General features: G+C 41.5%; 1 protein-coding gene across 2 annotated transcripts; it reads right to left on the bottom strand.

The window, feature by feature from the left end:
* Positions 1-211: 211 nt before the first annotated feature.
* On the bottom strand, positions 212-15,517 carry dapk2b (death-associated protein kinase 2b). 2 transcript variants are annotated; one of them, XM_005730018.1, is made up of 12 exons: positions 15,317-15,515; positions 14,554-14,748; positions 8,656-8,877; positions 7,763-7,901; positions 6,600-6,729; positions 6,440-6,488; positions 6,321-6,347; positions 6,078-6,230; positions 5,574-5,619; positions 2,588-2,677; positions 2,384-2,470; positions 212-959 (listed from the first exon to the last, which is right to left on the bottom strand). In XM_005730018.1, exons 2-12 carry the CDS (start codon positions 14,628-14,630, stop codon positions 882-884), a joined length of 1,098 nt encoding a protein of 365 aa, XP_005730075.1. In that variant the 5' UTR covers positions 14,631-14,748; positions 15,317-15,515; the 3' UTR covers positions 212-881. The 2 variants fall into 2 exon arrangements, with proteins under 2 accessions (XP_005730075.1, XP_013765480.1); XM_013910026.1 differs by lacking the exons at positions 212-959; positions 2,384-2,470; positions 2,588-2,677 and adding an exon at positions 4,187-4,870 and having other exon boundaries at positions 15,317-15,517.
* Between the last annotated feature and the right edge of the window lie 50 nt (positions 15,518-15,567).

The raw sequence follows: 15,567 nt of genomic DNA, 5'->3' as shown, positions 1-15,567 counted from the left end.
TATTAGCTGAATCACATGGTGTTACTATCAGCAAACATACTTTAATTTGTTGGGATCCGTTTTTGAGTGCGCGGTCCTGCGCCATATGCTTCCGGGTAACAAGAAAGCGACCTCATTCACGCATATTTTTGATTGGCAGAGCTAACTCGAAATTTCGAGTTATATTTCTCGAAATTTTGAGAAAAGTAACTCGAAATTTCGAGTTATGGATACTAGCTTTTTTTTTTTTTTTAGTGGCGGAAACGGGCTTCCATACGTCAATGAAACACAGTTACAGTCTCAGAAAAATTTGCACAAATTAAAATATCCTATGTAAACATATAGTATACAGATGCTTTAGGGGCTTATATCTTGAGGTTAACAGTTAATGATAAAACATCGTTAAGCACAACACGTAAACATTTGAAGATCTGCTGTCATGTTTGTTATCCTGCAGCGCTAAACCCTTTAATTTAACACTCTGGATGCTAACATCTGTTAAAATATATATCAATCAATCTGTATCAATACTGTGCCAAACAACAGCTTGAGAACTTTTTAGACAGAAGCTGTCTATAGCATACACATATATATATGCTCACATATATGCTAACATACACAACAGTTCCTGTCAACAGCAACAGCAATCAAGCTATAGCTGCTAGTGCAAGATTAGCACATGTTTAAACATGCCGGAATGCTATCCGACATACAGCAGAAGTTGTGCTGATTCAGAATGAAGAAGTTGCCTTAAACTCTAAAAAAAAACTCTACTTTTACAGCTGTCATGTCAAAATATATTGTAACTATGCTTAGTGGCGTATAACAGTTGCAGAGCATGCCCTAAATAAAGGTGCAAAGTCACTGTTCTGCATGTCTGACGGACACTCTGAGGGTTGCTCTCAGGAAGTGCTGCTTCTCTTTCTGGTCCTTGGTCTCCTCTTCATAGTTTCTTCTTCTTGGTCGCTTTCACAATTCCTCTGACAAGACCAACACATCCCAGTTAGGAAACAGTTGTAACATAGTTACTGTTTGTGGTGATTGTGACAATTGTGAGTCTCCACAACTGGAGACAGCTCAAAGACTCTAAGCATTCTTTTACATATCTCTCTCTATTTTTTTTTTATTTTTTTTTTATTTTTTTTTAGCTCCAGCAGCATATAGCAGGATAAAACTGTGCTTGCTACACTGCAACACTGTGGAACACAATGTCTGTTGTAAAGATACTCCCAGAGAAATAGTTAGACATCTACATCTGTAAATGCTGTAGAAATAGTGTACAATAAAAGAAACTCATCACCACATTAGTAAGTGCACCTGCTTATTATATCTAATCAGCCAGCCACATGGCAGTATGGTGCAATGCATTTTGGCATGTAGACATTTTAAATACTAGATACCCTCACCAGCCACTTTATTAAACATTCCTTTCAACTGCTCATTAACATAAATATATAATCAGCCAATGATATGACAGGAGCTCAAAGCATGCAGACATGCTCAAGACGACCTGCTGAAGTTCAACAGGAGCATCAGAATGGGGAAGAAAGGTCATTTAAGTGATGTTGAATGTAGTATGATTGTTGTTACCAGTCTGAGTATTTCAGAAACTGCTGAGATTCTTCCTGCACAACCATCTCTAGGAGTTACAGAGAATGGCCAGAAAAAAAATGTTTTCTATTGACCAGGAAACATAGACTCGCCAAAATTGTACAACAGAAGATTGAAAAATTAATTGCCCATTGTTAAGTCCAGATTTCTGCTGCGACATTCAGATAGTAGAATCAGAATTTAGAGTAAAGAACATGAAAGCACAGATCCATGCATGTACGGATTTATCAGTTTAGGCTGGTAGTTTAATGATGTAGGGATAACTTTTTTGCACAATTTAGTTTCAAATGTGCATCGTTTAAAAAAAACAAACAAAAAAAACCCCACAGCCCGCTTTATTATTGTTGCTGATCATGTCCATCTCCACAGAGTACCCATCTCCTCATGGCTGCCATGTCACAAAGGTCAAATCATCCTAAACTACCTTTATGAACTTAATGACTTCATTGTACTCAAATGCCCTCCACAATCACCAGATCTCAGTCCAATAGAGCACCTTTGGAATGTAGTGGAACGGGAGATTCACATCATGGATCTGCAGCCAATAAATCTGCAGCAAGTGTGTGATGCAATCACGTCGACATGGACCAAAACCTTTCTGAATCTCTGCCATCAAGAATTAAGGCAGTCCAGAAGTCAAAAGGGTTCAATCTGGCACTAACAAGATGTACCCAATAAAGTATCTGGGGAATGTATTTGCAAGGTTAAACTAACCAGCTGTTGGTTGAAGCAATATAAATGAGAGCAGCTCAATGTGTGTCAGTTTAATGTAAACCATTGCACGGCAACCTACCCCGTCCTCCTCAGGCAGCTTCTCATTCTTATGGTTCTTCATGATTCGTGTTAGGTGGTTGCACAGAGCCACAATTCTGAATGACAGCTGTTGAAATCGACAAAAGTAAAAAGAAATGGGTTACAAAGCAAGACATGTGCAATTTTTTTTAATGCAGTCTTCCTTTAAGTAATAGTCCAAGTTGGTACCAAGGCTGCATTTTACCTTCCACCTGCGTCGAGCATACTGTCTCTTGAAGTTCTCCAAGTTGACCACTGATAGTCTCTTCACCAAGGCCTGTCTGGGGTTCAGAGGCTGCAGAAACACAGTGAGATGTCAGAAAGCAGAACTGTCCCTCACGTCAGCTGTGCGCATGTGCTTGTCTAATATAATCAGCTATACCATGAAGACATTTCAGATCATGAATGACAGAAATTAAAAAAAGAAAAAGAAAAAAAAGGAGTCATAATCTCTAATTAAGATTTATTTCATGGTTGACAACAGTGTAAAATGTCAGCGCACAAAGACAAAAGAGTGCTGAGTGTTCAGACGCTAATACTGGCAAAGGAAGTGAGACATTTTTAGATAGATAAGATCTTATCATAGATGTTGTTTTTATGGTTAGCGCAAAAACATCTCAAAGAAAGAAATAGAAAATGCTTTTGAAATAAATAACTCAACCTTCAGCAATAGAGCACATTAAAATCCATAAAAAAAGATCCTTTCTTTTAAAACACTATCATTTACAAATGGAGTATTAAATAGGATTAATTATTATTTCAATAAAAAAGAAAATTGCAATTAAAAAAAACTTAGATCAGTCAATAAAAAAAACATTTGAACTTATCGTTCACTCCACTGAGAGAACTATTGCACAGTACATTTGTTTCATTTAGTTTTACTAAATCAGCTAAAATAATCTGCTAAATGCTCGGGCAGAAAACACTAAATTAATAAATAAACGTAGTTTAATAAATCCATGTGTCACAAAAATAAATAAATAAATAAAATAAAATATTGTGCCACTTATCCCAGTTAAAGGACTAATCATGTTTGCTGCTGTACCTGCTGTTAAGATCAATACTTGTCTGTCATTTAAAAAGCATTCCAGAGCCAGTAAGAAATTAAAGCTCAGCTTATCTTTGGCCTACTAAAGAAAAAAGGCAGGCTGACTCTGTCAAAAGTCAACAAAAGAGATGTCAACGCTCGGGGCAGCAGTCCATGAGCAGAGGCAAAACCCCCTCTCTCTAGTCACCTGGGGGTTAGGGTTCAATGGGGGTTTCTGTAGGAACCTGAGGCATTCCAAACTACCTAAGAGATATAATCTCTCCGGAATGATTTAGGTCTGCCTTACGGTCTCCTCCCAGAATGTAGATATTTGTTTAAAATAATGGCAAAACCTAATGCACTAAGATTTCTATAATTGATAATGTCCATCCATTTTCTTCATTCAGTTCAGGGGACTGGAATCTATCCCAGCAGAAGCGGGGTATACTCTGGACAGGTCATCAGCCTGTCGCAAGGCTAACACTGAGAGAGAGACAACTATTAACGCTCACAGTGGCACCTTCAGCCAGTTTAGAATTACATGTACATGTGCATGTATTTGGACTGTGGGTCGAACCTGGAGGGTACTCACGGAGGGAGAGGGAGAACATGCAGAAAATAGTGTTTATAATGTGTGTTTATGTTTGTTTAACCTTCGGACAAAGCCAGGCTAGCTTTATTAACTGATATAACCATCTTCTCCTTTAACTCTTTATCTTTTTTGTTTAAACAATAAAGAAAATCTACAAATAAATAAAATTTAAAGAGTGCAATTTTTTAAAAAAAGAAAGAAAAATTGTTGACTCTTAGAAGATTTTTCAATGGTTTATGTCAGCCAGACTCAGTGAGGGGCTGTTCAGCCTCAGAGCAGACTTCTCCTTCACAAGTCAGATGCAGCAGGTCCTCCAGTGCTTTCTTTACATGTGTGCTCAGACTTCTGTTATGGATGCTACCACTGGTTCCCTCAGGATGCAAAGAGCCCATCAGATCCTGGAGCCACTGGAGCTCAGAGTTCAGCTCCTGCCTCAGAGCATCCAGTTGGCCCTGCCTGTGGTTGTACCTCTTGCTGATACTCTCCAGACAAACATCTACTGCCTTCATGTCTTCTTGCACCAGCTTCCTGGTGGCCTCCACTTTGCGAAACTCGTGGCAGGCTTGCGAGAGCTGTTTCTTTGCGGTGTCCCGCTCCTCCTTGTACCAAGCTTCCTTGTCATTGTGAATGGAGAGCAGTGCTTCTATGTCACCCTGCAGGGTGCGGTAAGCTTCCGCCACCTCGGACAATCCCGTCTCCATTAATCCGATGTCTTCCACCACATGGGCAAAACGCTCAAAGTTGGCATATGTGTTGTTTTGGGACATGCTGGAGTGCGACTGGATAGTGTACTCTTTAAGTAGTTTTGTCTTCAACTGCTTTGCTTTCTTCTCAGAGGCAGCGCTGTCCTCCTCCATGTGGCCGCAGGACTTCAGACAGAAGGGTAGGGGTGGGGGAGGGAGACTGAGTGAGAGGATGTCTTATTGTTGCATCTCGAAAACACGTATAGCAGTGAAAAATCCCAGCAGACGTGGCACTGGAGGATTAGTGTGTGACCCCAGAGCGAAAGCCACGGCTGATAAGGGGTGCCAAAAAACAGCAAACATTCCTGGTGAGCGTGTAAGGTTTCCCGGATCCATGCTTGCATCAAAACAGGATGAGGACTTCACAGCAAAACACCACTCACATGCATTTCATCAGCCTGAGTGGGAGGTAGACGGCTTCACCACAGCACAATGTTAAGTTTCCATTCCATTAAAATACAATTAGCGAGATATTGCAAGAGTCAGACCACTGACTTTGTAGACAAAAGGAATATTGCAGATGGCGTGAAGATGGATGAGATGAATGTGAGATGTGAAGGGAAAAACAAAAATTCCCAAACAGGAACAATATACATACTTTAACTGTGGGACAGTATGGAAACATCTATCCAGGACAAGTACACAGTTAGTGGGAGTGAACACTGGGAAAAAAAAAAAAAAAAGATCCTGCTACCCCGTATGTTACCTTTGACATTAGCTGCAATAGATTTTACTCCTCGTAGAAGGGGGGGCAGGGGGGAATGAAGTGCTGACAACAGTCACAGATTATACAAACCATGCAACACTACTGCATAAATCATGTCCATACCTTAATCCAAGGATGATTCAGTGCATCTTCTATTGTCATCCGTTTTCTAAAAGAGAAAATGCAGCTGTGTAAATATGCCAGAACAACTCCATCAGACAGGGCACGTAGGTCAGTCGTGCAGCAGACGGTGACTCTCTAAGGATTACAGCGAGACCAAACTTCCACAGGAATATTCCGTTTCCCGAAGGTGCACGTAAACGCTTAAATGGAAACACATGTCAAAAAGTAAGAAGAGGATCACATTTTACAAAGAAAGTGTTTTTGCAACATTTTGTAATAGTTTTCTTTTCTGGTTTTATATATCACACCGTGCAGCAGAAATAAATCCTTACTGGCTGGCTGGCTGTTTATTCTCATGTGGGTCAGGAGTGCACTTCATTAGGATTTTATAAAGCATAGCCCCGCCTGGTACTGGGCTTTGTAATGAAATTTCAAACCTGACCTTTGGCCTTGACCTATTTGTTAGTAACCTAATTTCTTTCTTCTTCTTTTTTCCTCTTTTACCTCGTTTCCTTTTCCAGGAGCCCTCTGATAAAGTTCTTGGCCAGCTCACTGGTACTGCTGAAGAACTCTTCATCAAATTCGTAGTTCACCGCTGAGATGTTTGCTAACGTTTCCTGCTTTGTGTCACCGAGGAAAGGTGACGCGCCGCTCAAACTGAAACAACAGCACAAACGTTTGCATGCGTGACTCAGTCGATAATCGTAGATACATTAAAATTCCCGGACGTTGTGAATCTCAACTTACAGTATATATGTGATGACGCCGATGCTCCTGCAAAAAAAGGCGCAAGATTAATCCAAAGTTATGCAATGCAACCTGTTGTGCAGATGTCAGCAGAGTCAGAGGTAATTAAAAGCTCTTACCACATGTCTGCTTCCAAGCCCAGTTGCTCATAGTTGACTATCTCTGGAGCTGAAAATAGACAACACACACTCAACATCACAAACAGCGTCTGGCCAAACATCAAGCATCTCATTAAAATCGTCAAGCTCAATAAAAAAGAAAAAAGAAAGAAAAACTTACCAACAAATTCAGGGGTGCCAAAAATGTTTTTGAAATCCGTCCCATCTTGTATTTTGTGTGCTAGTCCAAAGTCTATTATTTTGATGCGGGGTAAGGTGGCATCCCTGTCCAGCAGCATTATGTTTTCAGGCTGCACCAATGCAAATAAAGAAACAAAGCATGTATGTCAGCACATTTCCACTAATAGCAAGGCTCAGTAATACAGACAAAAGCAACAAGTTACCTGGAGAAATCCTCCTTTTGTGGAAGCATTAGAGAAAAACAATTAATCACGCTAATTAGTGTAAAGGTGTGTCAGTGTGAACTGAAAATCAAGGCTTCAGGCATGAATGACTCAAACACCTAGTGCGTTGTTATTTTGCGTACCTAATCCACCTTCAGTTATCAACACAAAAGCATCAGCAGTGAAGAGGACTCACAACGAGCCATTCTTACATTTCTACTGTTATATGCTCAAAGGATTCATATGGGGCATAAAGGGAACAACAACAAAAAAGGAACACTATCACCCAGTTCTGCATTCAATTAGTAAGATGTGGCCTCTTGTGGAAACTTGTCAAAGGGGCTCCCTGTTTCCCAGTGCTGCCCTTTGGCTCTGTGCAATATAATAGGCCTGCAAATCAAGAACCATTCACATTGACTTTGAAGGGTTATGGTGCTGGGGTTGGCTTGTGTTTATTTAGCTGTTCTGAAGCTTTATTTTAATCAAAAAGGGGGATAAGAATTTCTCAAGTAAAATTCCAAGTCAAAATGGGGTTAAACAGGAGGGTTAATGGGTGTTATAGCTGACTGATCTGATGAAAATAGACCTTGGGAATGTAGATGCACAGCTAGAAAAAAAATCAGACAGGATAGCGACTTTCAGATAGAAACGTGGGCGATACAGCTCTGAAACTAAAGAGATAACTTTGAAGTGTCGGTATCTGAGAGTTTGGATGGTGGCCACAAACAACAGGAAGGATGTGTGAATCAGAAAAGCAGAACTGTGCAGTACGTACATTAAACACCTGCTATAGACAGATAGATAGATAGATAGATACACATAAGGTCTTTATGGCATTGCTTGTGCGTAGTAATACAGTTGCTATGGAGGTAAAGAGTTTAACTGTTTCACAGAAAACAAATGCAGTTTAAGATGTGCAGCACAGGAGAAGCACGTTTACCTTTAGATCAAAATGTGCAATCTTCTTGGAGTGGAGGTACTGCACTCCATGTAGGACCTGCTTGATAAACTGAGTGGCCTCCTCCTCACTGAGGCTCTCCTTTTGAGCTAAGAAGTCAAACAGCTCTCCTCCAGAGACCCTGCAATATGCACAAACACACACAAACTGACACTCGGTGACTGTGGGCTCAGACAATCTGGAGCAAGCCCTTGCTAGCATTTTTATCTAAAGTGTGTTCTCAGGAAATTTGATGCACAAGCCCTGGATGCCTGAGATATGTTTGTCTGTGGTGCCAACTTGCTTCTGTTTTTAGTCCATTTGCCCTATTTATGGGCCAATGTATTTTTCCATAAACATAACTGAAAAAAATGGTATGAAACCTTGGCCCATAAGCACAATGTTCTCTACCATTCATACAGAGAAAATGAGAATGAAGGACAGTGCGTTATTCTGCAGCCATTAGTCATATTTTTTGTTTGAGTTTTTCAATTAGTCCTAATCAGGCCTGCCATGTTTCTCGGCACTCAGCGACCCCAGACGGGGGCCCTTTTTGGCCTCTTTTCAGCACAAGCATTATTGACTTTGCAAGAGACATTTGGTTCTTTCTGGCAGACATGATCAGGGGCAAATGGTTTTCAGCAAACACAGCTTCAACAAACAGAAATAAACTCACAGATGAGTGGACTTTTGCAGTTTTACAGTATTCCTGCCAAACATTCAAAAGACTGCACTGACATAACTTTTCAATCCCAATAAAACACATTTTATGTTATGCAGGCTCTTATCTATTGTACATAGATGTTTGGAGTTTTCAAGAAGTAAAGCATGATAAAACTTTATTGTTGTGACTGTGTGGATATTGCAATGCATTGCAGAATCTTGTGGTGACTCACAGTTCGAGGATAAGCACGACATCTGTCCGGTTCTCGTAAACATCGTGGAGCGCTACAATGTTGGGATGCTGGAGCTGCTGCAGGATGTCCACTTCCCTCGCAATCTCCTCTCTTTTCACACCCCGTCTGCTGGCCCCGCTCAGGCGCTTCTTGATGAACTTGGCCGCGTACTTATTGCCTGTGCTCTTCTCTATGCATCGCTTGACAATCGCAAACTGCCCACTGCAGACAAAAGAGAAGCAATCACCACAAAAAGTGCCAAGAGAGCATACAGAGCACGGGAAAAGCAGTAACATCCTGCATCTTGGTGGAGGATGTGATCTCTGAACACTCTTCTTGTTACACCCATTATCATTCAACGTGACAACTGATTTACGTGTATCAGGATTTGTAGTATCTACCATCTTTTTTTTTAAAGGAATAGAACTAATAACATTCTTTGCATTTAGCCACAGGATATTGGTGAGGAAGCTCTGGTACACAGATGACTGAAAAATTGCAGTATGGTCCATCACTTCCTGTTTCCTGGCGAGACAATGAGACAATCTGGTGGTGCTGAGAGAGCCTCTGTCCTCCTACTCCTTTTAACTTCCTGTCAAGTTTAGTGGAGCAAGCTCAAGTGTTTACTCCACTGAAAGAAAAGCAAATCACAACAGAGGTGTGTCTTTGACAATATTGTTCAGTGAATCATTGCGTTCTTGTTTTGAATGTTAGTTAGAAATGATAGTCAGACATGAGCTTACGACATCTTTAATAGCATCTTATTATTAATGAGCTTCAGTACTGACTCCAGTTGGTGGAATATATTCCTTTGATTTCACTCATCCCTAACATAAATCATAACACTCATAACTTGCCTACTGACAGATTGAACAAGAAATATGAGACCATTTTCCATATGAGGGGAATTTCTGTGGCTTTAATATCAGACCAGCACTTGAGTAAGCTTGCTGTCATACTACTGCTGCTTTGTTGTTTCCTGTTGCTGGGGGATGACCTGCCCACCCTATTGTGAACACAAGCTTCTCATCCTTCTGCGTGATGCCACAACGACATACAAGGGCTTATGTGGTGACAGAGCTGGCAAGAGTTTTACTGAATAGAAGGGAATGGTTGGGTAAAACACATTAAAGCTTGAGGACTGAAGAATTTTCATGTTTGAAGCACAGACACATTGTGACAATGTGGAGGGAAAAATTCCCAAAGAGGGGGAAAGACAATAATTGGCAGGCATTTCATGAATTTTGGACATAACTGTCCACACAGAAATTCCAGAGTGGCTGTGAGAGGCTGTCCAATCTGTGTCTAGAGGGCTAAGAATAGCCAGACTGAAACAGAGTCTTGCTTTACCTGCCACATTTCTTCTGCTGTTGGTGAGTGAGAGCCCCCGCTTGAACTGCAGGAGTGGAAAAGAAAGAAGGGCAGAAAGGAGGTGTGCAAGGAAGATCTGTACACCCACAACACACTACAGTTCACACATGTATTTTCAGGGTGTTTACAATGTGCACCCAGAAACAAATTAAGGGATTAAATCCTATCTTTGTGGTTTTAAACCAGCTACTGACTCTGTAACCCTACATCGGTGCGAGATGGTTGAGCCAGTTTTCATGTTTTTGTGGCACGCCCTGTCCGGTGCTCTGTGATCACACCTGCTGTTACATTGACTATGCTAAGCCTCTTATGAAACATGCTCAAAAATAACAATGTAAAATTATGTAAATGCAGGACCACATAAACCCAGACTTTCAATTACAACCTCAATGAAGAGATTAAGTCTAAAACCTTTAAACAAATATGACGCAGTCTGATACAGCAGCACTTCAACAAAAAAGCTGAACATCTCTGATACACAAGGGGAAAAAACAAGCGTATGCGTTTCTTTAAAGTGCTGCAGTGCTTAATGCAAGGGGATTTGCACTGAACTACATGTGGTTGTTTCACCTGTGCGTCTAATAAGACAGGGGAATCTTTAACTTTAGATTGATTTGATGTATTTCCTATAGCTTTCAGGTTCTGGAACGACATTAAAAGCCTAAAGTCCTTGAAGTTATTATTGAGATCATTTAATTCATGTGTGAACATGTCCCAGCAGAGACTGCAGGGGGGAAAAAGAGAGAGTGGGGAAACATACGTTAAGGCAATAATCCACAAAGAATCCCACGCACATTCCTTAAAAGGAAAATAAAAAGAGAGCGGGTGGAGTGATAAAGCACAGCTTCATGGAATCTCAAATCCTCCCTCTGCCTGATCTATTCACAGGACGTCTCCACCCTCGAGTCCTCCCTGTTAGAGATGATAATGTGTTAACTGAAGAGGTGGGGAAGTCACTCAGTGAATTCCACTTGCAAAAACATCCATCAATTACCCCAAGGGGAGGAACTGATCCATCACTGGGGCATGAGCAGTCCCCTTGATTTGCCTGATAACTAATGGCAAATAGAAAAAGCCCTTGAGATGATAGTTGTAGTTCATGTGTGAAAAAGCACCCAACCCAAATGTCAGCAGAGGGGCTTTACTCCAGCATTGCTACGAAGTGCAGAGTAACAGCGGAAAGAGATGCTGGGGGAGGTGGTATTCCACAAAAGGCCAGGCGTGCCGTCTGTCTTAGCCCTAAGCCGGCCAGCGGGGCTGAAAGTGCCATCTTTCCGCAGAATTTCCACTTCCAACAGCTGAAGGTCATTAGCCACAGCCAAGGTTGAAGGAATGCCCCGACAAGTGGCGCCAACCCAATATTTAAACATGTTTCTCAACTGAGCAACCACCAGGATGACGAAGAGCGCCAGATTCGCTGTTGACCCAGAAAGCTGTTCCTAACCAGCAACTAATCAAATGCCATTGAGGGCTGCCGGGACGCAGCTCCAACTTTTAAAATTCTACCGGTGCTTGAAAACCCAATTTGTCTCCCGCATTTTCTGCTTTTTACGCTGTAAGTGAAATCTTTCCGCATTTAAGCCCTAAAGTAATCTCTAGATTCCCACTGGTATTTAAGTCCAGCCACACACGCACACACCGGCATCTGTGAGGCATTAGTGTTGTTTGTAATGGGACAATTTCTGTCAGTATTGGAACTCTGGGGGATGTCCAAAAGGTCAACATGGAGGTCCTTCAGTTAGGCTGCAGCAAATAAACTCCCTTCTCTCTTTATTTCCCCAACTTACACAACAGCAGGAATGTTTCGAAGCTATAGAGACAGAGAAATTCTAGTACTTTTTGGTAATCTGAAACAGCTGTGTGCCTGCCCTGTGGGCTCTTTTCACTTCAACGCATTTATTGTTCGAGCACCGCAACCTAAAATTTGCATCACTGCCCTCTGGATATTCCATAAAGAAAACTTGTAAAATGGTTAGTCTGAATCATTTTCTCCTAAATGAACCCACATAGATACTGGAAAAATATTTTGCATATCAGGAAGATGCTCCTGCAGTGTTTACAGATTGGAGAGCAAAAACTCTGTGAACCTGTGTTAATGGACAGATGAGTTTTCACCTCAATGTCAACTTAAGCAGTGACAAACATGCTGCTGTTCCTGTCAGTATAACTAATGTTTAAATATCCATCTCACCGTCAAGACAGAGTATAGGTGTCTTGTGAGTTTCTGCAGGTATTTTGTAAGAAGCCACACATTAACAAACTGACCAGATTCAATTTAAGGCATCGTTAGAGTCATACAGTTCACCCTGGGATCACGTCACTCGCTGTACCTTTCATACATAGCAATAAAGACACGGTGGTGCTAGACGAAAAGTCAAGAGATTACCATTAGAAGTCAACATGAAAGCATTCAGGAAGTCAGAGTGAAACCATGGTGTAAAGTAAATTCAGCATTCAAATTTTGGGGAAAGTCTGCATGTTTTTTTTGGGGGGGGGAGGGCGGGTTTAACAGATGGTAGTTTCTTGACACGACTCACTACGCACTACTTATCTACTAAAAGCTATCAGTTGTTATGAGCCAACAAGGACACAAGCTCACTTGTAAACAGGGTCCAGCATCTCAGATGAAGACCTTTTTCTCAGCCTTACCTTGATGCTCAGTTACAGCTCACCGCTTCCTGTTAAAGGCATCTTTTGGTTCGGACTTTAACACTTTGTACTGTATGATGTCATAAGTGTCATCAGTCGAATGGAAAGAAAGGTACACTTGTCACAGCATGCCCCGCATGTCAAAGGGCTGACAGGTTTACCCAAAACTCTGTGTCATTAGTGGAAACAGCCACTCAGTACTGCTTTTCGGGGCTGTGAGACATTGAAACCTGTCAACATGATTAATTCAATTTCCAGAAATGGTGCAACAGTACCACAGCACAGGACATCTCAAATACGTCACACAGTTTTTGCCTCCCTCCGCCAAATTTCCCCACACTCTTAAAGGACAATTGAGTAACAGTTCCACTGAGGTATGTGAGTGGAGGGCTCTGAACCCGTGAGGCTGTCAAAACTGTGAGTGGGCTAAAACACGTCCCCCGTGGCTCACCAGAAAACTGTGAGTGTGAGTGAAAAGTCTTTTGCAGAAAGATAAAATGTAACAGGTTTGGTTACTCAGAAAGCTAACCAGGGCTTTTAACCACAGTAGCTTAAAGGGTCACATATTTTCAACATGCTGATGTTAAACATGCACTCAGCCCACAGCAGAGTCCCCTTTGCTTTTCAGGCAAAGGTTTTCTCATGAAAACCAGCTCAGCTTTGAGCAACACATTCCCATGTCTGCCATGTCTTGCAGGGGTTTAAAGGGTATTTCAGCTTTTTTTTTTAATATAAGTTTTTAAAAGTCTTTTAAAGGAATTTCTTAGGTTTATTTATTAGGTTACTTGATGTAACCTAATAAATCATCTACTAGTCTGTGGTGATATGAGCAGCTTTTGAGTTGCCTCTGTGCAAACAGCCGTGTTTGTTTTGCCTTCTTGCTCTTTGCATGTCTGCGGAAAATCCCTCCAATGTTACAACTTCATGTGCAATTATCAATGACAGTACTTTTTTTGTTTTAAACGGTGCTTACAATCTATTTACTTTGCAAACTATGTAAAGTATTAGATAATTTATTCATTTTATTGATCAGCTAACTGTTCGTGAATCATTATTTTTAACCATCAGACGTGAGTGCTTTACTCAAAGCCTGATTACTGTAAAAAATATTTCATATTTATACATTTGAACTTTTCATGCTACACGAGGCCTTTGCTGAAAAGTCTTCCTCTTCTGTTTTTTGTTTGGGTTATTTTTTTTTTTATAGTTTTGAAGGAGTCATTTCAGCAGCAGGTCTGGATCAGGGTGTGTCAAAGCAGCTATGTCCCAACAAAGACTGGGACACAGTGCATATTGGGATTAATGGTGAAAGGCTACAGGTCAGATGCTTTGCTTTTACACCCGCTCAATCTGTTATCGAGTGGTGCACATGCCCAAGCTGTCCTTCCGTGCAAAATTGGCGTAGCTTCCTCAATCCATATTGTAATCTACCAACTTCCTGTAACTTATTTCCTCAGTTTCCTTCACGTCTGCTCTTTACGGGGTTTATTCGCAGCACTTCGACACCCTGGTCCACCGCCCCACAGTCAGACCATGCATAGCAAATCGCTCACAATTCATTTGCGTTCCTGGACTGACAAATCTGACCCCCAAACAGGGCTGTTTTCTTTTCTTCGAGTGCGTTTAGCTTTGGTACGTTATCTCTAGCTGTAAAATTCAGCCCACTTTAACCCAACGACACTCCCCAGTTCAAGCTTAGACAGGCCAGCTGTTTGCATACCTACATACACAGGAGGACCACCGGATCAAGCACTTGCAAGGGAAACTGACTCACCCTCTGACTCACACAAACTGTGAAGGATCATCTTCTAAGAGGTGGGGATCAAATAACCTCTCATTGACATCCTTCATAAAAACTAATCGTGAACAAATCCTCACCTTCCCAGTGTTTCTCCAATTTCATAAAAATCCTCCACGTTCTCTTGCTTGAATACCGCCATGCCGGGCGTCCTCATTGATGTAGCTCCTTAATATGTAAAACAGATATGTAAAACAGCCTCTTCGATATGCTCCAGTAATGCCAGTTGTTGTGCCTCCCCAGGAGTACTCTTCCTGCACACCACAAGTCCAACCCTGCTGACACAAAGATGAGTTGGTTTGTGAGCGCAGTGATGAAAATGTTTACTACAAGTTGCAGCTTGCTGTAAGGTATTCGTTTACTGAATTAGAGCTACTTTCACCTTGCTCTTGGGAAAGCCTTAACACCGTAACACAGCACAGAAAAAAGGGTCCTCTTTGTTCTTCACTAGTATTACAGGCTTTAAACTACAACTTGCACAACAGCGTCTGAGCAGCATAACAGTGTATAATGAGGATTACAAATGAAAAGAACATTTCTGGCTAATTAGGGCAGGGCATCTGTTGTGAAACATTATGTCTGGTTAAAAAGGTTGAGAATGGCAGTTACACAGGCTTTGTAAATATCAGAACATGGCCATTGTGACAATTGTGAATAAGGATTTAGAGATAAAATGTAACTGTGCAGCATGGGAGTGAACACGTATGTGTACACAAAGAGATAGAGGGAAAAAAAAAGATGTTCACAAGCTGAATTACCACAAACTTCCTCTCTGGCAAGTTTCATGAGTTTTTCGCAAGTGTCTCAACAAAACTGGCTGCAGTTAAAAAGACCGGGTCTTACCTTCAGTCAGCTGCAGAGCTGATGATAAAGGTGCATCAGTGTCCACGTCTCCTACAGTTGGTCTCCTCGTCTCATAGCTGCAGCTGGGGCCAGAAAACAGCTCCTCCGGGGTGGATGGCTGCTGTTTTCTGTCACCGGTGGTATCACCATCAGGCTTTTGTGTGCGCGTAAAGTCCCTCCCTCTGATGGCTCTATTATGAAACTGCAGCGCGAGCGTGGCAGGCTGTCAGTAAAGATAGCTCGGATAACTG

The sequence above is a fragment of the Pundamilia nyererei genome, unplaced genomic scaffold, assembly GCF_000239375.1.
Source record: "Pundamilia nyererei isolate P.nyererei 1_Seehausen unplaced genomic scaffold, PunNye1.0 scaffold00035, whole genome shotgun sequence".
Taxonomy (NCBI): domain Eukaryota; kingdom Metazoa; phylum Chordata; class Actinopteri; order Cichliformes; family Cichlidae; genus Pundamilia; species Pundamilia nyererei.
Note: the sequence above shows the minus strand (reverse complement) of the source record. Positions and strands in the feature narration are given on the sequence as shown.

Bases quoted from the DNA above. Each gene is read 5' to 3' on its own strand.
- dapk2b (XM_013910026.1), bottom strand. From the start codon at position 14,630: ATGAGGACGCCCGGCATGGCGGTATTCAAGCAAGAGAACGTGGAGGAT. The intron at 7,902-8,655 runs GTGAGTCACCAC...TGCATATTGCAG, and splicing joins GTCGTGCTTATCCTCGAACT to GGTCTCTGGAGGAGAGCTGT. The intron at 6,231-6,320 runs GTAAGTTGAGAT...CTGTTGTTTCAG, and splicing joins GGCGTCATCACATATATACT to TTTGAGCGGCGCGTCACCTT.